Below are 26162 nucleotides of genomic sequence, written 5' to 3' on the forward strand. Positions count from 1 at the left end.
GGATATTGAGGTTGAAACGTGGCATACAAAATTAGAAATGGCCAGCCATCTTTTGTTTTTGGTTTGAGAGAGCCACACTACACTATTCACAGGGGAGTAAGTGTATTTAATGGATAAAACAAGTTCCTGAAATCAGCCACCATTATGATGAATGACTGGGAATGGAGGGGTTACTGCTGTTTATACAAGTGCTCTTGGTAATAAAGAACTTGAATAGCACTCCTGTCAACTGAGAGTCAATAGTAAGACTCTCTGTTTTTATTTTGTAGGGAAGTTCACACCTCCTCTCTACGAGACAGGGGGCTGTGACATGTCCCTGGTGAACTTTGAACCTGCCAGGAGACGCACTTCAAACAACATCTGGTGAGTACGAAGGAAACAGAGGCTATGTCATGAGAAATCACAGGGATGTTACCAGCAGATGTGGCATTAACAAACAAGCCTTTGGGTGAGTTTGTTATCCTTTAGCTGCTCACCACCCACGATTATCTTTGGCAGGTTATTACTAGATTTGTTTAGTATGGCTACATATTTGAGTGTTGCGTAGTTATGGATGAGCAGCCAGGTGCCTCCACTTCAAACAGTATGGTAATATGAACAACCTGACAATACTGACCTCAAAGACCTGGCTGTTTCTTTGACTGGAGACCAAACAGGTTTACAGTTACCAACTGTGTTCGCAGTTTGAATTCAGATCTGTCCATAGAGCTGTTCTTTACAAAAGGACTCCCCTGATAACCATTTTTTGTAGTATATGCAGCTTGTTTACTAGTCTGCTGTTTTGAGAGGAATTAACTTAGATCTAGACCTGTATACTGCAGTGCTGAAAGAGTACAGTGTATTACTTTCATTCCCCCTTTCCAAGTTGTGTTGAAGGATCAAATAAAAATGAAATATACTGGCACACAATGGTAATCCAGTTCCCTGACTCCCAAGTCAATTTTGTATTTCTTTATTTAATGTCTTTGTAGGGACACAGACTCCCATCTCTCCAGTTCTACCTCAGTTCGATTTTACCCACATGACCTGGTAAGCGTTTTGTCTTGAAAACTGTCTGAATATTAGTGTGTTGTTTCGGCATTTGTATGTAAAAAGAACAGCTATCCCTACCAGTCGTTATACTTTCATTGTGGCAGTAAAAAGATAACATTTGAGGTGCCACTGTTCTTGTGGGTTGTTTTTCAAGGAAAGATGATCTATTCAGAGGTTTTAAAAGGTGTTTAGTGAACTCAAACCTGTTCTTTGAACCATTTTTGCTTGACACGGGTGAATGTTTTAATAAGTTAATATATTATGATTATATGATGAGTGTGTTTATTGTGCCCATTGTCACTCAAAAGTAAGTTCTTAGGTCAAGTTAAATGTAAATTTTGCTTCAATGTTTAACCATTCAAAAACTATATGCATCGGTGTCCCTGAGTGACTGTATGACACACTGCACTCCACACAGTCAGGGGAGTGCAGGTTCACATCATGTCTGCAAAGTCTTCGGTCTTCGCTGTGGATTCCAGAAGTAGCGTAGCATTGGCTGTAGCACTCCCGCAAGTTACGGAGGCAAAACTGGCAGGGACTGTTTCTCCTCATCACGCTACAGCGGGCCCTACCAGCCAACCAGCCACCTGATGATCTCAATTGGTCACCTGCAGGACTGGCTTTTATACTTCAGAGGCTGGTAGCTCGCTGACATTGAGTTATCTGATTCTGGTTACAAGCTTTACCAATAAGTTTAATTTTAAACACTTAAAATAACAAATAACATTTAACATTTAAGAATGTGTCACCCTGTATTATTATTAAACCCCTGCTTCTCTCTGGCAGCTCTCTCTTCCTCAGATCCGTCTGAACCAGTTACTGACCATCGACCATGACCTCCTGGAGCAGCAGGACACTGACCTCAGTCCCGACCTGCAGGACCCCATGCAGCGCCCAGAGGAGGTCGCCCGCAAGGCCAAGCACTACTACCGCTTCTGGCTGCTGCCTTACGTGTGGATCGGGGTGAACTTCGACCGGCTCACCCTGATCGCCCTGTTCGACAGGTACCCCTCAGCTGCAGCCTGCCGAACAGCACCTTCTGTTTAAAGGGGTTGTAGCTAACAGAAGGATTTCAGAAATCTTACCTGTGGTGCACTACTGTTTGCTATGAAGAGCTAAGAAGCACATATCAATAAAACTGAAGATGCAAGTTACTAAACATTCTCCAAAAGCTGTTTCTGATATTTTTCCAAAATCTATTTTTATTTCACTGTAGGACATGAAAAATGGTCACTGGTCCGTCATCACTTAAGTAAAGTCATCAAAGTCTTGGTTACAATATCATTGAATAGCCCTGTCATTAAAAAAATCATGTTCGTCCATTTAACTGACACACAATAACTGCTATTTTGTATACACTCCTAGCCTATAGACATTTCAGATTGCGCTTGGCTATAATCCGATAAACTATAGATTTTATATTTTAAACCTTTCAGGTACCGTGCATTTATTACACGATTATGAGGATCCTCTGTATGTGAGTGCTTAAACAAATATTTTAATCAAACATTAAGCTCTTTAGCTGCTTTTTCTAGTGTTTTTTTGTGCAGTGAATGTTAACCTGCGGATTCCTGGTTCTGCTCTGTTTGTGTTCAGGAACAGGGAGGTGTTGGAGAATGTGCTGGCTGTGGTGCTGGCTGTGCTGGTAGCCTTCCTGGGCTCTGTGCTTCTCATCGCTGGCTTCTTCACAGACATCTGGGTCTTCCAGTTCTGCGTGGTCATCGCCAGCTGCCAGTACTCTCTGCTCAAGGTAAAACTGATGACAGCTTCAGTCTAGCAATCTGCACTGCGGATCATGTGCTTAAAGTGACTGATTCAATAAAAAAAGATATAGCACCTGTTTATGGTTCTAGTCAATCGAATCCCCCCCAAAACGCTATTCCATCAGTAAAAGCTTCAAACATATTCTATATGTAGCCCTTCATATAAACATATTTATTGAGTCTTATAAAATAAATTATAAACCTAACATATATAATCAGGTTTCGAGTACAGTGGCCTTTATCTCACAGGTAGATGCTCTCTAAAAGCTAGCAGGACTTTTGAATCTTAAAACTTGCACATTCAAAAAATGTCTTCACACAGTTTATAATATTGATATCCTCTGCGGCGGTCATTACCTTAGATAACTTGTCTTTCCTGAAGTTTAGGTTATTGCTGGACACCGTGCAGTGTTGAAGACAAATTTATAGCTGCGGTTAATTAAATAATCCACTGTGGAATTCAACCAAACAGAATGTTGCAGAAGTTTGTACACTTTGCTCCATGCAAATAAATCTTTTGTGGTATATTCCAATAGCTCATTATGTCTGTATATGAGGGCTATTGCAATTGTCATAATTAAGGCTAGCAATTAAATTAGTAGCATAGTTCGCAACTTAATTCAGCAGCACAGAACATACTTGAAATATAGCGTGGACAGCTCACTTATAAAGGATGCCTGATACATTAAAACTTTGCTGACTCTAGTCTAGCCACAGCACCAAGTGAAAACTAGACTTTGGTCTTAGTAAGTCATTGTGGTTTTAGAGTATTTAAACTGTAATCATTATTAATGGTGAATCTTTGCTTTTTGGTTTATTTTAGAGTGTGCAGCCTGACTCATCATCTCCAAGACATGCAAGTGGTTTTTTATTTATGTTTTATCCTTTTAAAAAAAAAAAAAAAAAAAAAAAAAAAAACTCTAGTATTACCCTGTCCTAACTAGTTTACAATGCTGTGCGTTTCTCACTAAAATGAGACTGCTGAGTATACAGTACCGGCGTCCTTGGAAAACTGTCTACAAAAGCAATAGCTCCTTTTGTGCCTGTTTATACATATAATTGTGATGTGGTTGATCCTGGAAGCATATTTAGAGAGGTACAGTTGCATTCAGTTCTGAAACAAACAGTGTGCATGAGCCTCAATTCTGGATGAATGTGGCAAATGAACACCAAGGAATCATATTTCAGTATCAAATCAAAGGGAGTTGGTGGGGCTGAGAGTTGAATGCTTAGTGTCACGTGATTTGAATGGAATGAAGAAGGCTGTTCAGTCACTTCGGTTTCTCCAGACAAGCTTAGAGCAGCTGAAGGCCAAGTAATGGCAGATTTAGAGAAACATTTTTCAATATGGGAGCACCAGAACCACTCTGAAGACAAACACCAGACAATAAGGGGAAATGTAAAGAAAGTAATTAAACTGACATTTGAAGCTACTTACTCTTTTAAATAACTACATTAGCATCATCTTGGTCTTTTAAAATAACTACATTAGTATCCTCCCTCTAGCTCGCTCTCTTCTCTCCTCACACTAGGGCCACAACCGCGTCATTGCCTACAGCCGGCCTGTGTATTTCTGCGTGTGCTGTGGGCTGATCTGGCTGCTGGACTATGGCAGTGTGAGGCCCAGCACTCCCCGCTTCACACTGTACGGAGTGGCCTTCACCAGCCCGCTGCTCCTGACTTCAGCCAGGGACCTCATCATAGGTAATCCTACAGACCTGGAAAGAAAGTGGGGCTCTGCTATGGTGACTGGTACAACATTTAGGAACTAACGAAGAACAAGAAGGGTGTTTGTCTGACATGGCAAACCAAACCATTGAGTGTTTTTTAATTATGCTCACAGGGCCATATCTTCAAAGCGTTAATACATTTTTTAGTAACATAAACCACCTGTTAATTTTACAAAATTAAAACCAAACAACTGAATGATGAGTTCTCTTAAGCACTCTGTGTTTTTTGTATCTCGTAACATTAGCATGATTTTTTTTTTTTTTTCTCCTTTCAAAAAATCGGAGTTAATTTAAAGAATGGAGGAAACGGTTTGAAAATAAGGCCCATAAGGTGTCATAGTGTTTTGGGTCTTTCAGGGGAATGCTTTGTTACAACAGTCTGCAATGTTGTGTGCTTCGTCTCTCAACCATTATGAAGGCAAATAAACATTTTCAAATCAATCTGACAAGTCGTTCACACATTTGACAAGTCGTTCACACATTTGAAAAGTCTGATTTCACAGAACCTGATTAGCACTAACCCTGGATTACTTTACCTGAGGGAACATGAGGTAGTTCAGGATTAGGGCTGCTCAGGGCCTGTGAAACCAGCTGATATAAAAACAAACATCCATACAAGAAATTGTATAAAACTCTATGTGCACGACAGCTTATACCCTGTTGCTGTGCTTGCATCGGTAGTACATGGAGAACATTTTGTGGGACCATTGCACATATGGAAAGTCTTTTTGGATTTGAGGGGAAGATTATCTATAACAGGATACAAAAATCATTAGTGAACAAGGGGTCTGATTTGGAGTTGAATGGGCAGTACATGTCCCACCCCCATTTGTTAGGTACAGTCAACCCTCTTTATACCACCAGGTAAGGGCCATGGGCAAAAAGGGCAATAAGCAAGGGTGGCGTTATAGTGAGGGTGAACAAAAAAATCACACACACACACACATCCTTCTATGTTTCAAACATTTTTTTTTTTTAGTTATACAATTACATTATCTCCAGGCCATTTTAATTATACATTAATCTTTTTTAAAACTACAGTACTAGTTCTTAACACAACAGTAGGTCTACAAGTGACGTTTTTATCATCTTTTCCCATCTGCATGAAACCTCATGAGGGCTTGACTGTGATTCTGGCGTCCCAGCATCACCCCCCTCTGTCCCCCACTCAACTCAGCCCAGCTTACTTACACGTACATCAACGTTTCTTTCTTTTTATGGTGCTTGAGATACCCAACCAGAATCTTTCCGTCGTACATGGTTACTTTTTGAGGAGCAGTTTATACTTAAAAAAATAAATAAATAAATAAAATAATGGGTGGCAATATAACGGGTAAAAATAGCACTGTTTTTATATTGGTGACATTTGTTCAGAGAAAATAGTTGGCGGTATGCGAGGGTGGCGTTAAAAGGGGGGCAGTATAACGCGGGACAACTATCACTAGAAAATTGATTGCTTAAAATCATCTACATATATATGAAGAGGATTATCTGGTCAGGGATTCTTATATATTTAGTAAACAAGCCAGCGATCTGAGTTGGGGGCAAGACACACAGCAAATGCTCCAGCACCACAAACTAGCAGTTAATGTTGTAGTTCATCTGCATATTCAATATTTGTGTCTCTATTCTTTTTCCCCAGTGTTTACACTCTGCTTTCCCATTGTGTTCTTCATCGGTCTGCTTCCTCAAGTCAACACCTTTGTGATGTATCTCTTTGAGCAGCTCGACATTCACATCTTCGGTGGGAACGGTGAGTCTGTGCTCACAGATACTTCAAGAAGCTGCTTTTTTAAATGCCGATTCCCCAATGCGCTCAGGAATCTGAACTAAATAACCTGCTTGAAAAGAACTAAAACTGTAGAACTGGCTTTCTTAAACCGTAGAAGGGGGTTATAAAAGCACTTTTTCACGCTTCTCAAAGTAGGAGTTGAACCAGTGATCCGAATTGGATTCAATTTTGTACACAGGAAGTTGCTTCCTGTTCCTTTTCAGGGAAATGTGTGCAGTGCAGATACCATGGCCATGTCTTTGTAAGTTCTGTGTTATGGCGGCAGGTAGCAGAATATGTGATTTCCAGATTTATAACCAAGTTTATTTTTAGTGCTACTCATTATCTGAAGGGCTCACTCTTTATTTTGCTGTCTGACGTTAAACATGGTAAACAGTAAATTAATGACGGGCCCTTATACAGAAAAAATATAGGACTTTTACAATTTACAGTCAACATAGCCTAACAGTGATTTAAACAAATGTTGTGAATTATTGAATGGTGATATAATGAAGGAGCACTGTATTGAATATGTTTTGTTAATTCTGTGTATGTACATGTTTTGATACGAGATTTAAATGCCATCTGTATTCTCTGTTCTCCAGCCTCAACCAGCCTTCTGTCAGCCCTGTACAGCTTTGTTCGCAGCATCGTAGCAGTGGCCCTGCTATACGGACTGTGCTATGGTGCTTTGAAGGTAAACCTCTCCTCCTGTCGAACTCTCTGGTTTGGAAATGTAGCAGTTCTGTGAGGTAGACTGTACAAACTATACACACCTGTCAGTCTGTGCTTGAGAGAGGTCCAGGACTGAGGGGCAGGATTGAGGTGATCTTTCTCTGAAGGGAACGCTCTCATGGCGCCTGCATGCCTTTCTGCCAGCACTGTGCCTGACTGTAGCCAGTGCTACTTTCATATATAAAAAAAAACAGTATTGTAATCAAGGTCTTAATGTATCCTAATGCATGCTGACAGCTGATAAGAATCAAGTAAATGGTCTAGTTGTTGGCACTGGTGCCTTTGGATAACAAGAGGTCTGATCTCCTGCCATAAGTCTAAAATTAGTATAGCAGAAAAGCTACCCAAGTGTCTGAGGATGGGCAATTTCCCACTAGATCAACACTAGGGAGCAGTATCTCTCCCTCAGTAACTGCGATGTGTTGGAGTTAGTATTCGCTTTGAGTGTTGTATATGATGTGTTTGCAGACTGCGATGTGTTGGTGTTAGTATTCACTGTGAGTGTTGTATATGATGTGTTTGCAGACTGCAATGTGTTGGTGTTAGTATTCACTGTGAGTGTTGTATATGATGTGTTTGCAGACTGCGATGTGTTGGTGTTAGTATTCGCTGTGAGTGTTGTATATGATGTGTTTGCAGACTTCGATGTGTTGGTGTTAGTATTCACTGTGAGTGTTGTATATGATGTGTTTGCAGACTGCGATGTGTTGGTGTTAGTATTCACTGTGAGTGTTGTATATGATGTGTTTGCAGACTGCGATGTGTTGGAGTTAGTATTCACTGTGAGTGTTGTATATGATGTGTTTGCAGACTGCAATGTGTTGGTGTTAGTATTCACTGTGAGTGTTGTATATGATGTGTTTGCAGACTGCGATGTGTTGGAGTTAGTATTCACTGTGAATGTTGTATATGATGTGTTTGCAGACTGCGATGTGTTGGAGTTAGTATTCACTGTGAATGTTGTATATGATGTGTTTGCAGACTGCGATGTGTTGGAGTTAGTATTCACTGTGAGTGTTGTATATGATGTGTTTGCAGACTGCGATGTGTTGGTGTTAGTATTCACTGTGAGTGTTGTATATGATGTGTTTGCAGACTGCGATGTGTTGGTGTTAGTATTCACTGTGAGTGTTGTATATGATGTGTTTGTGAATGCTTTTTCATGTTTCAGGAATCGTGGGATGCCCAGCACATTCCGGTCCTCTTCTCTGTGTTCTGTGGTCTCCTGGTGGCTGTGTCCTATCACCTGAGCAGGCAGAGCAGCGACCCCTCTGTTCTCATGTAAGCACCACTCTGTAGGGCTCACAGCAGGCTACTGTCTAGGGCAGGGGTTCTCAAAATGACTTTGCTTTGGTGCACCTATTGAACAGAATAACAGAAATGTGTTCTTTAAACATGAATCTCAAAGCAAAAGACATACTGTAGGATTGTTAGCCTGTCAGTGTTTTAAATGCAGTGTCATCCATAACTAGTAAACTCTCGATAGTGCTAAACACTAAAATGAAATCTATCAATTCAATGACAAACTGAAAAGCTGTGCTAGAAAATGATTTGTAAAATGTAGTAATATGGAATATAGGCATTATTATCACCCACTTGGGATATACTGGAGCTATCTGTATGTACGTCACAATTTTAATCTAGAGAAGTCCCGAAATATTAAAGAAATTGGCCAGACTAAATGTTAGCACTGTTTGAATGAATTTAATGTATTTCAGTACACATTTAATAAAGCAAGTAAACAAAGCAAATTCATTTTACAAGACTATAACATACTAATTCAAGTAGACCAACCTTTTGCTAGTGCCTTACTCAGTGCAGTTAGTTTGTCTGCTTCTTTTACCTTGACATTCTGATTGAGGTTATGATGATATAAAAGCACTTGGGCTTGGACGGCTTTGTAACCTGACTTCACTGTGGAAACGGCAGCTCTGTTTTGTTTACTGTTGTAATGCAAACAGTGAATATCGACTCAAAGAGACTGCAGAGTGTAAACTGCATTGTTAGTGCTGCCACCTTGTGGTTGTGTGGCATGTTGATTTGGGCCTATCCATAAAGTCAAACGAGTTGAAAGAAAAGCAGTGCAGCCACATGGAGTGTGTCCTCATAACCACACAGTATCTGAAAGGGATATTCCATAACAGCTACATTTATTTATGTATATTATGTATATCAATAGGCATAGTCCAGATTTGAGCTCAAGTTGGGTTTTAGTTGATTTGATTCAGTTCTTACACACTGCCTCCCTTCCTCACAGCTCATTGGTGCAATCGAAGGTCTTTCCCAACGTGAAGGATAAAAATCCAGAGGATCCTCTCTCTGAAGTGAAGGATCCGTTACCGGAGAAACTGAGGAACTCTGTGGTAAGTGTGTGAGGAGTGCCACGACTGCAAGTGCTAACAGTTTAGTCTCTGTTTAAATGTCAAAGTTCATGCCTAGCTCACGCTAATGAAACTGTCAGGATCTTGTATGTTTTGGCAATTGTATTTGCTTTTTGTCTGTATTTATCCTCCATGTTTCCCTTTCCCCTCGCTGCTAAGGAAGTGATGACTTCCTCCACCCAGCAATCCCAATGCAGCAGGGCTTGAAACCCGCACTATCCCTGCACCCAGTCCTGGGTTTCAGAACTTACCTTGTTTAGATACATCATTGAAATGACCAAGTGCCAGGAGTTTGAACAATCAGGCTGCTGGTAAATCAGCTGTAAAGTGATCACACTTCTCATCACACCATGAATAAGCCACTCCTGCGTGTTTTGCAGCTTCCCACCCAGTGACTGTTCTGTTAACCATACTCTCCTCTCCTTTCTAGAGTGAACGCCTTCAGTCTGATTTCATCGTCTGCATTGTGATTGCTGTTTTATACTTCGCAATCCATGTCAGCACAGTGTTCATTGCGTTGCAGGTAATTGTATTCAAGTATTTAAGCTGTGTCAGACCTTTTTAGTTTGGGGGTTGTAAAATACTAGATTATGTTTAATTTCCTAAATTTGCTAGTCTTAAAGTTCAACATATAGGGAATGTTGATAAGCACTCCAGCACAGTTCAAAACATATGAGTACAATATTAATGTGTATAAGACTACATCTGTACAACACTGATGTGTATGTGGAATAGACTGAATGATGAATAAACACTGTTTAGACAAAAAGAGCGATTAGGCATATTGATAACTTCTACAAAGAGATAATATTATTTGTGTGTGCTTACAATAAATTGTTGCAATTATCCTATCCATCTATCTATCTTTTTAATAATTGTGGGGCTGTCTGTTGAGTACCAAGACCAGCAGTCGTTTGCCACCAGGCTGATTGGAAATAGAAAGAATTAAAAAGACGCTGTTATCATTTGTGTTCTTTTCTCCCCTCTCCTCCCCTTCCAGCCTTACTTGAGCTACGTGTTGTATGCGTTGGTGGGTGTTGTTGGTTTGGGAACTCACTACCTGCTGCCTCAGCTCCGCAAGCAGCTGCCTTGGTACTGTTTCTCCCACCCACTGCTCAAAACCAAGGAGTACTACCAGTTTGAGGTCCGAGGTAAGCCAGGCATTTATTACCTTAGTCACAGACAATGTAGTGAACAGGGAATAACCTTTGTATGCTTTTCTTTTATTATGCCAACACACATCACTGGATATCAATTGAAACAAATAGAAATCATGTTCAATCACATTTGGATTAAACCTCTGATTCATGGTAAGAGCCCCTCCAGGGGCCACAGTGGGAATTGTGACAATGCTGAGAAAATCATGTTGCAATCTACCTGTTTCAGGACTCTCTGTAGTTAATACCTTTTCCTCCACGAGTCATGGTTAGTCCCCAGTTGGCTATTACAGTCATGTACTACTTTAACAGTTGCTGAAAATCCAGTCTGCTACAGTCAAGGGCCATTGATGGCCAGAAACCTTTTCTTCACTTTTTAACCTACTGTATACAGTACCTTGAAATACTGTACATTTTAATACTGTCTATACAAATCTGTCTGGAATTCCAAAGAAATTGAGAGAATCCCACAATCAGGATTTCCAGTAGAGCCGTATGGGACTCGGGACTTTTAAAACACTTGCTCAACAGAAAGGGGCCATAACATAACATTTAAAAAAACGAGATCATTTTTTGGTTAATAATGCAATTAATAACCTCTGCAGTGGGCATTTCTCTGCAGTGGATAATTCACCTTGCCTTCAAGAAGGAATGGCCATTGGCTCAGGTATACCAGTACTAAGTAGAATATTGTATAGGGCTTGAAGTTTTCAGTTTTAACCAATAATAACCAAAAAAAAAACCACCGAAAACCTATTTAGAAGATTTGGCTTTTATTTTTTATTAAATGATGAACGTGGGTTTTGGAAGTATATTTTAAATCATGTGAATCATTCACTACTCTCTTTCTACATAAAGAAAACAGCTTTCAGAAGGCAGGCGGTGTGCAAAGACATTGCAACTGACCAATCATCAGTTTTGTGTACTACATGATGAGCGTAATTTGCGTCAATGCGTCATTGACCCAAACAAACCAGCAACATGGCATTGACAGTTATTTTTTATGGCGTTATGGTTTTATTCAGTGGTGAACCAAAAGTTATTGTAAATATAAAACTGCTGTACAGTTCTGCTTCTACTAATGCATAGTAAAGTATTTCTTGTGTACAATATTATTATTATTATTATTATTATTATAGCAGCTACATAAATATCAAATCTTAATCTGAGTACCATGATGCATGTTTAATCTTAGTAAAACATTTAAATAACTTATTGTATGCTGAGATTAATTACTGCATTATGCTATAGTCATAGGATGGGGTGAGCAGAAAATGAAATCATGAACTGTAGCGTGATAGATACACAGACGATAATGGGCGTAACATGAAATCTGTTATTCTCACAATTCTCTGATTCAAAATGCATCCAGAGTTCTAAGTTGCTGGAATCCTAATGTGGACATCATCACTTCAACACAGCAAGTTAACGGTTGTATATGTATTAGTGAAACGTGTGTTCAATGTATTCTAGAAACTGAAAATTGATGTGTTTAAGTGGTGTTTATTTTTAATAACTGATTTTGCCAAATATTAATAAAAACCGCTAACAATCCCCCTCTCCCCAATCATAACAAAAAATAAAAACCAAAAAATTAAAGCCCTTAATATTTATACACTAAAAAGAGTTCACACAAAAGAGTTAACATGGATTTCCAGCCAGTCTGTAGAGCCCTGCTCAGCTCCACTCTGATAGTAGTCACACCCATCTCTCTGTTCTCTGCAGATGCTGCGCAGGTTAAGTGGTTTGAGAAGATCCACGTGTGGATGCTGTTCATGGAGAAGAACGTGCTGTACCCCCTCATTGTTCTCAACGAGCTGAGTGGCAGTGCCCCAGTCATCGCCAGCTCCAAGGAACTCGACAAGGAGTGAGTCCAAATCACTATCAGAGGGCTTGCATCTTTGTCTTGGGTTACTACTGGTATCAGTACAACTTAGGTTAATTTGTTTTAATAAAACTGCTCCAACCTGTTATGAACATATAAACCCACTGGAGTGTTCCTCGTGACATTCAAGATACACACTTACCTACTGGTATGAAATAAATCTGGTTGGCAATCAAGACTAGCTCTCCCTAAGTAAATGTGTTTTCAGTATCGCGCATCTTCTCTCTGAATAAAGCTTTTATTTGGTGTTTTGCAGACAGTTTGTCTGCATTTTCGGGCTGTATTTGCAAGCTGAATCCCTGATGTATAAATGACAGTAACCGATAGGCTTGTGTATCGTTTTCATGCTGTCATGAAACATTAGTGCACAGGTGTTGCCTACTTTACAGGTCTGATTTATTAAAGAAATACTCACGGTCACATCATGAATAGTATGGCCAAATATAAAACATGGGTGAGTGATCAAGCAGCCTATTTATCCATCCATTCCAGTACGTTTTCATTTTTATTATTACCAATACTACTTAGCGCTAATACATCCTCGGGTGGAAGATCGATTGGGTCATTCTGTGCCTGATTTCAGCTAGACCACTGTAGTAAAACTGAGCTACGCCACAGGAAGTAATTTCTTCCCAGGAAGCAGCAGCAACCTTAACTCCTAGAGTGTTGTTTAAGTAGCTGCATATTTAAGTATAAAATACAAGCAAAGATCTGCAAATGATCATATTGCTATTGCTAATACTTAAAAAGATTGGTTAGCGCTCCTTTCAAGCTGTTCTTGCTTTAGCTACAGTGTTTTAGCTGTCAGAAAGGTTACCAGTAGTTTGCAATGCCTGTAACTGTATATTGACGTTCCCCTGTCTGTGTTTTAGCTGTCCGGCAGGTTTAGTATCTGACAGTGCGTGTATGTGTAGCTGTGTGTTGAAGTCCCCTGCCTGTGTTTTCCTCAGGGTGGGTGCTTTGATGATCACCATCGCTGGGTTGAAGCTCCTGCGCTCCTCGTTCAGCAGTCCCACCTACCAGTACGTGACAGTCCTGTTCACGGTGCTCTTCTTCACCTTCGACTACCAGCCGCTCTCTCAGACCTTGTTGCTGGACCTCTTCCTCATGTCCATTGTCTTCAGCAAGGTAAATGCCCTTCCAGGCGTCTTCCACAACACACTGGCAGTCTGGGGTGAAGCTGATTGCTTCTTACACTAATCCCCTGGTGTAGTGGTTTTCAGCTCTGGCCCTGGCGTTTTATTTTATTTCATTAATTTGTATTCTGGTGGTTTTAAAAAAGAGCAGTCTCTGTATCTGTACACTATTTAAACACTGAGGCTGTCTACTTAAACTGATGCCACCGACCAGGCTTGAAAACCAAAGAGACCGCGAAACTGCTCATAATACAGTCAGCGCCTCTTTATCGGGAGAAGTAAAAATATCCCAAATAAGCGACTGTCCCAGTTAAACGAGAGGCATTTGAGACGACCTTAGTCGCACTTGTTTAAATGTAAAATGCATCATTTAAAATACGTCAATTGTTTGTTATTCCTAAACAAGCAAAATGAATCACTGTTTTTTATTTCTACATGAAATGAAAAAGAATGAAATTACATCTTATCATAAGGCGAGGCACCTGCGATGTTGACACGACAACTTTCTTTACAGCAGCAACCCGAGAAACCACAGGAGACGTAATCACGTACTCACTGCACTGTGCTACGCAAACCTGTCTTGCTCTGAAAAGTGATCTCCGTTCATCATTTGAAAATACTGTAACCCAATTAAACGTATCCCATTTAAGGAGACATTCCAAATGATCAGTGTCCCGATTAGGCAGTGCCGACTGTATTTACCATTAGTGTCGCTGTATATTTGTAACTTCTCAAAACTGCAAATAAATCTCTACTGTACTGAACAGCTGGGTACTAGGTTTGCTATATTCCTGTGAGATTTTTATAGTGTAACATGGTACTGGTTCTAAACTTTACCCATGTTCGTCCCAGTGCCTGGACTGAACAACCTTTCTTATTCCATTCAAATCATGTGACAGTCACCCTTCAACTCTCATAGCCCCACCTACTCTACATTTTCAGTTGAAAGGTTACATTGTCAGATGATTTGAATAGAATCAGGAAGACCGTTCAGTCCAAGCTCTTCAGATTCTGTAGACAAGCAAGTGCAAAGCTAGGTAAAGGCAGGTTTTATGACAATAACTCAACATTGAAGCAACAGAACCACTCTGAATGATTTGCAAGCACAATAACAGAGCATGGGTATGTGGACATTGAAGCTGCTTACTCTTACGTGTGTGAGTTTGTTTGGTTTGTGAGGGCTGGTCTTTTCTCTTTTCAGCTGTGGGAGCTGTTCTACAAGCTGCGCTTTGTGTACACCTACATCGCACCCTGGCAGATCACCTGGGGGTCCGCCTTCCACGCCTTCGCCCAGCCCTTCGCTGTGCCTCGTATCCTTCCCACCACAAACCAGCCTCTTACCAACAGGAAAAGCTGCATCACTGAAAGTTGCATCACAGAGATGCTGTTCACTGAAGCAATAGAACCCTGATAGAGGACATTACTGTCGTAGTTTACTGCGTCAGGAGGGTAAGAGGCGTGGTCAGCTACCAAGGTAATGCCATTAGGAACCTTAATTATTGTTGTAAATGTTTTATATATAATTTACCTTTTCCATGTTTAGCTTCCCTTCTGTTTCACTTTTTAAAAGTGCCTTGGTTATTTAGTGCTCTGCAGTGGAGCTCCCTGATTAGTGAATGAAACTTCTGAGGTTTCTAATTTTCTATATACATGGGAACCCAGCAGTGAGAAGTACAAACCCACCAATATGGCTGTAGAAATATACCGAGCATCAAAAGAAACTTATCAGTATTATTTGAAAAAAAAAATAAGGTATATAAATGAAGGACATTTGCCGACATGTTTTTGGTTTTTTTTTAATCACTCGATCATTCATGCTTGACCATGACACGCTTGAGTGACTATGACTGAAGCATATGCACTTAATCACCTAATTAGTGAGACAGTTGATTGAACACTGGATATGCAGTGATTTCAGCTGTTGAATTGCAAGCTTGAATAAAAGCAATAAAGAAAATCACAGAAAAAAACAATATGCCATGTCTGTCAAGAGAGCAGCGCCTTTGTGCAATCGGCATGCTGAAGGCTGGAATAGGGCAGCGTACTGTGGCTCACCGTCTTGGGTGCTCACAGCCAGCAATTTCAAACCTGGCGAGATGGTATAACCAGGCACACTCTGTCAATGACAGGCCATAAACTGGCAGACCAAAAGTCACAACACCTGCCCAAGATCGACAGATAATTTTGCAACATCTTCGTGATGTCAGTTGTTAATCAGCACAATAAAAAGTCACTGCACCTACTCTAAAACACAGTTTGTCATTTTTCGATCACATCTAGTGAATTTTATCCAAATATAAGTGATAAGTTTCTTTTGATGCTCATATGTAAATGATATGTTTCTTTTGATGCTCAGTATACCTTCTAGATTGAAAATTGAAAAACTCGGGTGTAAAATGCAGTTATTTAGTTTGGCAATTACATGTGTTGCATTGAAATTCTGCATTTTAATTTTCTTTATTGGTGCAGTTCGTTAGCTGCTGTTTTTTCTTTCCCACCCTTGTGGGTAAAACCTCTCTCGCATGCAACCAGTACATTTTTGCACTAGTTTCTCAAAGTATTTCCAGTAACCATTTCCAGGGTTTGATAACCTGATATCTGAGCACAACAGCTTTTTGGTCTCTTATTGTTTTATTGTAGCTTGTTTGGGGTTTTCCTAGGCTTGGTCTTGCTCAATTGAATCTTCTAATTGGACTAATGAATGATGAGTTATTGTAGAAGTGCTAGACTGGTGAGTTCTTGTCCTTGACCCGCGTTGTACAGACTCGGCGATGCTGTTTGTTCAGGCTGTGATCTCTGCTGTCTTCTCCACTCCCCTCAACCCTTTCCTGGGCAGCGCTATATTCATCACCTCCTACGTGCGGCCTGTCAAGTTCTGGGAGAGGGACTACAAGTAGGTGTTTCTGGTCACTCCTTACTGGGGTTTTTAGAGTTTCAATATTAGCCAAGTGTTAAACGTTAACCATTGGCAAAACATAGTTTTTATAAAATAATAAGTATACAGTGGAATGCTTATTTATTTTTACCATTTTTTCTATATGCACATAACATTTTCACAAGACCCTTCAGTTTTACTGTTGATCTTTCTGTTCTAACTTTACCATAAAGCAACAAGGTTTTACTTCCTGTGTTACAGAGGAAAAATAGACTTGATTAAAATCTGAGGGGGGCTTTGCACAGGTTTTATAGTTGGGCACAATGTAGTCTTAGTCTAGAATAAACCAACATTGTTTATTTTACTCTACTGCTGGTTGCTAAGCAGTAAGACCTCAGCGGCTATCTTAAATTGATGTATTTTTTCCCTTTTCCTTCTCATAGCACAAAGCGGGTCGATAACTCTAACACCAGACTGGCATCTCAGCTTGACAGGAACCCAGGTAGGATCAAGGTGTTTCATTAAGAAGCGATCCATTCATTAAAATCACACAAACAAAACGTGATCTTTTAGGATGCCAAAAAAAGAATTAAAGAAAATCGTTACAGTTTGGAAGAAGCAACTTAAGTAAGTCTACTTCATGGGAAAACTAGTAAACAATTCATCTAGTGCCTCCATCAGTGTAGTGATTTAGACTGTTGTTGTGATTTTCATAGAAAAAAGAAACTGTGTGGCTGCCTGTGTGGATCAGTTCTAAATACCAAAGATTTTATATATTCGGAAGATCAGAAAACTGGCCCACAACTTTAACTGAATTGAATAGTTTTTTTTTATTGATAAGATTTTGCACATGTTATACAGACGGTTTGCCTTGAGTTGACCATGTGGATGAGGCAATCGGAACCCCGTTGAGATTAGTAAGGGAAGGGATGCAAATGCAAATGGAGGGTGGCATTGGCTACTCAGCTGACCAATTAGATTAGGAACAGTTTAGGATTTTCCCTCATCCCAAACTATAGATTCCAAACTACAATTGATAATTATCTGCAGGCCCAGGAGGGGGTGGAAGGGAGAGGAAGAGGCAACTAATTATCTAGGGTATAGGTTTTTTGTTGAAGATTATTGGTTATAAGGTGTGCTATTAACTCTTAATTGATTGGGGAATAGGAAAATTAAGTTAATCTTTTTAAAAAAACAGAACTGTGAATCCTATCAGTCATTTGATTCCTTCATAACAATCCAAAGCATTGTTCATGCATGCATTACATACGCATTGTTTTGTTCCCCCATGCAGGTTCTGATGACAATAACCTGAACTCGATCTTCTACGAGCACCTGACCCGCTCCCTGCAGCACAGCCTGTGTGGGGACCTGTTGCTGGGGCGCTGGGGTAACTACAGCACGGGAGACTGCTTCATCCTGGCATCGGACTACCTCAACGCACTTGTGCACCTCATTGAGATCGGAAATGGACTGGTCACCTTCCAGCTGAGGGGCCTGGAGTTCAGGGGTGAGGGTGCTCTGCTTCTCTTGGTTCTGAATTTATTCGTATGAATTTGTGACTGGCTAGTCTGGTGATGGTGCTAATATAGGTGGATCTGTTTTAATGCAAGCAACTTCATGAACTCTGTGTTGAAGCCGTGGAAATGGTATAAAAACTATTTTTATTGCAATCAGCTATGTGCTCTAAAAATGAACTGCTTCTATCTGCAATTACGTTGTTATTTGCTCGTGTCGTAAAATGTATTCCAGTTTTTATGTTTAGTTTTCCAGACTTTCACTTTGAATTGCCCATTTATCCTGCCACTACACTGTAGATTCAGTCAGGTGCAGCAGGTGGGGTCTTAACACAGGTTAAATGGACTTCACCAGTCTGGGGGAAAAAAGTCTGACAAACTAAATGATAGTACATAATGGTCCACATTTTGAATGAGAGCTCTAAAAAAATGGGGACATGTTTACTGCAAGTATATTAATTTGAGTGTAGACAACAATTCCTTGACTGCAAATTTAGCATTAAACCTCTTGAACCAGCCTTACCACCTGAGAATAAGCACTGACCAGGATAGGCCAGTGGTTGTCCTTGCTGGGATTCCTTACAGAGAGAGCAGAGGCTGGATTCTGTGTAGCCGTGAGAGACACAGAGAGTGGGTAGTGAGTGACCAGTTCCCCCTTGTCCTCAGGTACGTACTGCCAGCAGCGTGAGGTGGAGGCGATCACAGAGGGGGTGGAGGAGGATGAGGGGTTCTGCTGCTGTGAGCCAGGGCACCTCCCTCACGTATTGTCCTTCAATGCAGCCTTCGGGCAGCGCTGGCTGGCCTGGGAGGTCCTGGTCACCAAGTACGTGCTGGAGGGGTACAGCATCACCGACAACAGTGCTGCCTCCATGCTGCAGGTGTTTGACCTGCGCCGTATCCTCACCACATACTACGTCAAGGTAACTCCCAGCGCCGCTGTCACGCTGATCATCGGTGCCTATGAGCTCTTATCCTGTTTTCAGCCCCGTGTGCTCACTCAACCTGCCCTGAGAATACTGACACCTGAATGAGCCTGCTTGCAGAGGGAGGGGAGAGCAGTCATTGGAACAGCACGGTGCTCCTCAAGAATGGGGTTTAGAATGGGGTTCATTGCAGTGGAAACACAGCTGTGCTTTGTTGTAGCAGGATAAATGGGGTGCAAACATATGCACAGCCAACGTATTTACTTCTATCTAGCACTTATTGAATTTCAATTGACATTCTTTAGCACAAGTTATAGGACCACCAGAATTATGTTTTATGTATCTGTCTCTTTTATATCTGGAGCAGTGGTTCCCAACCTGTGGTCCGTGACACTACTACATGTGGTCCACAAACAACTCCCAAAATTTGGTTCTTGCATAAACCCATTTCTACACAATCACATGTTGTACTACTACAATATATATTACTAAGCAACACAACAAACAGCTTTAACCAAATTATATGTAATTATAAAATATGTATGCAGTTTGCACCCCCCCTCCCCATCTGTTATCTGTTATATTTTAATACAGGTGTGTTTATAATTTATATTGGCTCCCTTTTGAAGCAATACCAAGCATCATCTTCAGAATAGCCATTAACTGAAATGGCTTTCAAACGTGAAACAAATACTAACAAAATAACTGTTATACATTATAAAGGCACATTCACGTAAATGCACATCTAGCATTCACGTAAATGCACGTCTTTCTAATCTGTGCTGTCATTCTACGACTGGTTCACTGTTATGAAAAAAAAAAAAACTAGTCTCCAGCCTTTTTGCTCCGCATAACTCGGTTGGAATGACAAAATATAATAAAAATAAAAAAATCACAGTTTTAGTACTTTTCATTTTTAAAATATGTGCAACAGTGTTGCCAGGGTTATAGGAATATCCCTATTATTTCCATATTATATGTTTTTGGAGAGGTTAACTGCATAGTAAAGAAGTTAATGTGAAACAAAAACAGGCTATATTTGTTGCTTGACTTGTGAACTGTACAGTAGTGTGAATGATCGATTTCAGCTTCATGTTGTTATAGGGGTTTATTCAGCCAGGTATAATATCTTCCAAGACTATATGCCAAAAGGAAATTGGCTTAAAACTACTTCTGGAAATAATGTGTTCAGTCTGTTCTTGACACTCATTAACCAAAACAGGAACTGACGAATCTCAACCACCTTCTAAGAAAAGGAAGCATTCGTGTCACAAATACAATCCAGAATATTTACATGTACTGGATCTGAGGACAAACCAAAGCCCCAGTGCATTATTTTTTTCAGGAGGTATTGTCAAATGAAGCTCTTAAACCTTCACAATTGAGACGCCATTTATCTACACACATTCAGAATGTGAAAAAAAAAAAAAAAAAACTTTTCCATTAGCAGTGTTAAACTTTGCTTAATTAACTGGTAGCGAAGATTCAAGCCCAGGGATCTCATTAAGTTAGGTACGTTATGTAAATACTTTACTTTCTACATATACATATACACATACAAATTAGTTTGAAAATGCTGTTGTGAAAAAAGTGGTCCGTGGGAAAAATCCAAACACCCAAGGTGGTCCTTACATTAAAAAGGTTGGGAACCACTGATCTAGAGAAATTAAATTGTAGTAAAATTTGGTAATGGTAAAGATTATGTAAATAAACTCGTTTGCTATCTTGGTTTTAATATATAAAATGGTGTCAAACTGACCCATCCAAGTATTGAGTAGGCAGGTAGCTGTGTCTGCCAGCCCCTCTTCCTCTGCCCTGTGTTCACCCCTCCCCTGCTCTCCTCCCACCAGGGGATCATCTACTACGTTATGGCCTCCACAAAGCTGGAGGAGTGGCTGTCTAGCGAGAGTGTGCAAGAGGGATTGCGCTGCTGCCGGGACCGTGGCTATGTGGACGTGGACCCCACCTTCAACCCCAACATAGACGAGGACTACGACCACAGGCTCGCCGGCATCTCCAGGGAAAGCTTCTGCGGGATCTACCTGGGCTGGATCCAGTACTGTGCCTCCCGCCGGGTGAAGGTAACGCACAGAGCAACGGCTGCTGGGCTGCAGGCTCGGTTACAGGTCCTGCAATAAAAATGACAGGATAGGCGTTCTTAGGCTGCATTCACAGTGATTTTCAAAGTCTCTGGTCTGGTTCATTTAGTTTGAAACAATGTACCAGTGTGCTTGCTGTTCATACTTCTCTGTGAACAAAGGGACCGAGTTTGTTTGGATGCAAAGTAAAGTTCATTTTTTTGGTCCTTGTCTTTTTTTTGTTCACAATGCAGTTTCAAGTGTTAGATTTATATGGTGTGTGAACCGGATGTTTACAATGTAGTGCAAGGCTTATTGAAAGATGGCAGCTATTGATGTATTGTTCCGGTTTTTAATGTAGCATGTTTTAGATTCTTGCGTATTGCTGTGGAAGAAAGCACTGGGGGAGCACTTCACTAATGTAATTTATGCAAGTATTGAATGCCTACAGTAGGAGAATAATGCAGTTTACCCAATTCTGCACAGCTTTCCTACTGTTGGCATTAAACAAAGTAATTTAAGAAAAGTGCATTTGTGAGTTTTGTCCAGTTCGGCTTGGATTTTGGTGTCTGACCAAATTTCAGACTGTTTCTCGCACTGTTCAGATTTCCACAGTGAAAAACTGACTTTTTTTTTTCCACTGATGCCGTAGCTACTCTGAAGCCGTTAAAATAACAGTATATAATAACACAGTAATAGTTTAAAAATTGTAACAACTAATTGTTTTCTTTATATTGTCATATAGTCAACACATGTTAAATGTACAAAAAGCCAGATTTAAAAATTAGATCCGCTATTACCATTTTAAATATATGGTATACACATAATCAGAATTATTTAAACAAATCGATCCATATAATTGTTTATTTTATTTTTTAATGATGCTAACACAACCTAAAATGCAGTTTTGTACTTAATACAAAAAAATAAATAATACAATAGCAAAACCGGGACGAATATCAATTTGGTCTGAAACAGAAACCTAGGAAAATATCTCGGATCATCTATTTTAAATCTGCTCCTTTGGATCTAAATGTCTTCTAAAATCTGATGTGATTCTAGAAACTGATGGAATCAGAACTGGACTTTACATAACCAGAAAAAACATAAGTGTAATGTGTTTTTTTGTTTGTTTTCTACAACCATTTTGAAAACTTAGACAAGGGTACTGTTGATCAACATCTGGACATGCTGAGAAATGTTGTCGTTGGTGTTGTTGAAATAGTTGAATTTGTGCTTTTTTGGTGCTGACATACGCTATATACCCCATTCACAATCTGACTGTTTGTGTTGTGTGCTCTTTCCCAGCCTCTGAACTCGGACAAGGACTCTGCTGTGGTGACTCTGTGCTACGGGCTGTGTGTGCTGGGGAGAAGAGCTCTGGGGACCGCCTCTCACCACATGTCCAGGTAGCACTACCTGCCTTTATCTAACAGATGAAGCAAGTTTAAATCTCTGCTTCATGGTACCACTGGATTATTAATGCACTATAGCACCGGAGGCGATTAGGTGTATGTTTTAATGTAGAAAAGTGAAATGATTTCAATGCAAGGGGCCCAGTGATAATGTGGTGCTAGGAAGTAATGATTGTAAGGCCTTTACGTCTTATCTTGAAGCTGTCCTCGACGCGTGATCACGGGCGCAGAGTAACTCTGTTTTGTTGGTGTGCTTCTCCGCAGTAATCTCGAGTCATTCCTGTACGGCCTCCACGCTCTCTTCAAGGGAGATTTCCGCATCTCCTCGGTCCGGGACGAGTGGATATTCGCAGACATGGAGCTCCTCAAGAAAGTGGTGGTGCCGGGGATACGCATGTCTCTCAAACTGCACCAGGTAGCTGCATCATCATTGACAGCTATAGCTAGGGCTGTATTTTCTCACTGTAAAAAAAAAAGACTTATTTCATGTTCTAAAAATAGGTATTTCAAGATATTTCAAGATTTAAACATAGCATTTATTAAAGCAGAAAAAAATAGCCTTGTCACATTCAAAATTGATCATTTTCTCTAGTTATTATTACACAACCCTAAATATTTAAATGCTTACCTGAAAAACAGTCAATTCTAAATTGTACAATATTTAGTTTTTTTTATATCCACCTTCTAAAGACATTCTGTTATCAAACAAAATAAAAACATGATGAATGTAAAAAAAACAAGACACCTGAATTGTTCCCTTCTTGCACTGGACAGAGCAATCTTTAGCCAAAATCTTTTCGATCTTTGATGCAGCTGGTGTCTTTTTCATTGAAGACATTTTAAATAAATTGTGCAGCTCTATGCAGTGTATTCATTTACCGGAAGCAAACTAAACCGGCTGCCTGATTCCTAAATGCAGTGTAACAGGTAGTGTGTCAAGAAGGCAAATGTTTGCTGTAATTATTTAAGTGTTAAAAAAAATGAATATTTACACTATGCTTTTTGAAATGGGAATTATCACAGGGAACTACACATTACTCAGCAATGGGTACATTTCACTGAAATTGTGAAATATGTGATAACCGTGAAATAAATACAGCCTTAGCTTTATCAATTAGCAAGTCTCCATCATAATATCAGATGCAACAGGGCCCATATTGACTGAGTAGACAAGCATATCGGCCAAGGCTTACATTAGTGTTTAAACAAATAGAAAAAAGAAATAATGCTGAGATGTTTGCCTGCCTATTTTCAGTTTATGACTGAGTGTTTGGGGCAGCACTTTACCAATGGAAAGTCATTCATTTTGTTTTTATATTAAAAGAAAATTGAAGAAGTCAAGCACTTGTGTCAAACAGCGCTCCAAACCAGGGCTGAACACAGTCTAACTTTAATGACCATTTTATCCATCATACAAAGTTGCTCATATCCTGTAATATGAAATGTGCCATGACCTGCATACTGTGCTATGTATTGTGATTTAAGTGTTATTTACACCGCTACTGAATAGTAATAGAGGGTGATTTTATTTATTTATTTATTTATTTTATTTTTTTAAAGCTTTTTTCCTAATTGAAACCATGCACAAACATAAGGAAGAACCTCATACATTCATCTATTGGTTAAAATGTGTGCAATATCAGTAGTTTATCAGAGGAGAGGGGTTGCTGGTGGCAGTCTTAGATTAGCAAACCCAAGAGATCTGTGTTTGCTAATCCTAAAACTACACACATTTTAACCAACAATAACTGGTCTGCTAAAAGCCCTAGCACTGCCAGGCCCAGCAGAGCGGTTAACATTTTTTAGTTAGGATTTGTCTTTAACTTAAATGTAGCTTTGTAGGAACTACTTTCATAAGCATCTTGGAATTCCTGTGCTTGAAGGACGATATATACAGCAAGTGTTATTGCTGTGGTTTGGTCCTGAACTCTCCCTCTGGCTCTCGCTCTCCCAGGATCACTTCACCTCCCCGGATGAGTATGAGGAGCCGGCAGTGCTGTTTGAAGCGATCTCGACTCACGAGCAGACCCTGGTGATCGCGCACGAGGGGGACCCAGCCTGGCGCAGCGCGGTGCTCTCCAATGCTCCCTCCCTGCTGGCACTGCGCCATGTCATGGATGAGGGCACCAACGAGTACAAGATCATCATGCTGAACCGCCGCTACCTCAGCTTTCGTGTTATCAAGGTGAGAACCACGCACGCACGCTCGCAGGCAGGCAGGCAAAGCAGCATGCCGGGAGAAAAACCAGGTGGGGCTGCTCAGTACTGCTGTCTTATAGCAGGGCAGCAGTGTGGAGTAGTTGTTAGGGCTCTGGACTCTGGACCGGAGGGTTGTGGGTTCAATCCCCAGTGGGGGACACTGCTGCTGTTGTACCCTTGAGCAAGGTACTTTACCTAGATTGCTCCAGTAAAAACCCAACTGTATAAATGGGTAATTGTATGTAAAATAATGTGATATCTGTATAATGTGAAATAATGTATATTGTGATATCTTGTAACAATTGTAAGTCGCCCTGGATAAGGGCGTCTGCTAAGAAATAAATAATAATAATAATAATATAGCAATGTTGCACGGGTCTGTACCTACGCTGCGGCTATACCAGGGGATAAGTATAAGGGTCAAATTTAAAAGCAGCTTGTTGTCTGGAGCTTAAAAAAAAGTTAAGGAACATTTTAGTTTATCATCATCATTTTAGTTCTTAATTCTCTTAAAACAGTTTTATTCTTCTGCTGTAACCCAGTCTTTTAAAGACGTGTAAGTAGGAAGGAGAGATGTTTTTTTCTCTGTTAAGGACAGGCATGTGCGCTCTCTCTCTCTCTCTCTCTCTCTCTCTCTCTCTCTCTCTCTCTCTCCTCTCTCTCTCTCTCTCTCTCTCTCTCTCTCTCTCTCTCTCTCTCTCTCTCTCTCTCTCTCTCTCTCTCTCTCTCTCTCTCTCTCTCTCTCTCTCTCTCTCTCTCTCTCTCTCTCTCTCTCTCTCTCTCCTCTCTCTCTCCTCTCTCTCTCTCTCTCTCTCTCTCTCTCTCTCTCTCCAGGTCAATAAGGAGTGTGTGCGCGGGCTGTGGGCCGGGCAGCAGCAGGAGCTGGTTTTCCTGCGGAACCGCAACCCTGAGCGTGGCAGCATCCAGAACGCCAAGCAGGCTCTGCGCAACATGATCAACTCGTCCTGCGACCAGCCCATCGGGTACCCCATCTACGTGTCCCCCCTCACCACCTCCTACTGCAACTCCCACAGCCAGCTGCGGGACATCATGGGGGGAGCCATCAGCATTGGAAACATCCGCAACTTTGTCGTCAACACCTGGCACAGGTACAGAGGGAGACGTGTGCTAACACTGCTTATAATTCAAAAATTTGACCATGCAGACTTTTTATATTTTCAGTGTTCTAGAAATTCCCTGGGCAAAATCTAACTGCACCCTTCGTTTTGACCTTCGACCTAATATGACTGCCATATAGTATATCTTGCGCCTTATTGATTACAAAGACCTAACCCTTTGAGATATTGGCTTCATTCTCTGTAGTCTGCTGTATTATATGTTTTTCTGGGTTGGATATGATCGTGGGTCTCGTACAAGAACAATCAGCCCATTATTTTACAAAAGATAAAACCAAACCGAAACTTAATTTGATGTACAATGAAAATGTATTGCCGGCATTTTTGGGAGCTCATCACCCACTTTCCTGCATGTAGGCAGTTCATATTACCATCCCTTAATTTAATATAGCAACAGAAGTTAAGTTATGACTAGACTTACCTGATTGA

General features: G+C 40.5%; 1 protein-coding gene across 4 annotated transcripts in view; it reads left to right on the forward strand.

Annotated features, from left to right (window-relative positions):
- Positions 1-26162, forward strand: part of LOC117422109 (pecanex-like protein 1) — a 59673-nt gene that overhangs the window by 27758 nt on the left and 5753 nt on the right. For all 4 annotated transcript variants that reach the window (XM_058987352.1, XM_058987354.1, XM_034036770.3 and 1 more), the window contains 24 exons: positions 270-363; positions 972-1029; positions 1819-2036; positions 2629-2782; positions 3619-3651; positions 4328-4499; positions 6168-6278; positions 6902-6993; positions 8203-8312; positions 9289-9394; positions 9843-9935; positions 10413-10563; positions 12295-12436; positions 13405-13582; positions 14792-14900; positions 16354-16483; positions 16909-16967; positions 17760-17975; positions 18649-18902; positions 20756-20986; positions 22292-22392; positions 22663-22813; positions 24353-24583; positions 25432-25706. In XM_058987352.1, coding sequence (XP_058843335.1) covers positions 270-363; positions 972-1029; positions 1819-2036; positions 2629-2782; positions 3619-3651; positions 4328-4499; positions 6168-6278; positions 6902-6993; positions 8203-8312; positions 9289-9394; positions 9843-9935; positions 10413-10563; positions 12295-12436; positions 13405-13582; positions 14792-14900; positions 16354-16483; positions 16909-16967; positions 17760-17975; positions 18649-18902; positions 20756-20986; positions 22292-22392; positions 22663-22813; positions 24353-24583; positions 25432-25706 — 3469 coding nt within the window. The remainder of the gene's footprint in view (positions 1-269; positions 364-971; positions 1030-1818; positions 2037-2628; positions 2783-3618; positions 3652-4327; positions 4500-6167; positions 6279-6901; positions 6994-8202; positions 8313-9288; positions 9395-9842; positions 9936-10412; positions 10564-12294; positions 12437-13404; positions 13583-14791; positions 14901-16353; positions 16484-16908; positions 16968-17759; positions 17976-18648; positions 18903-20755; positions 20987-22291; positions 22393-22662; positions 22814-24352; positions 24584-25431; positions 25707-26162) is intronic.

Source organism: Acipenser ruthenus, chromosome 15, assembly GCF_902713425.1.
Source record: "Acipenser ruthenus chromosome 15, fAciRut3.2 maternal haplotype, whole genome shotgun sequence".
NCBI lineage: Eukaryota > Metazoa > Chordata > Actinopteri > Acipenseriformes > Acipenseridae > Acipenser > Acipenser ruthenus.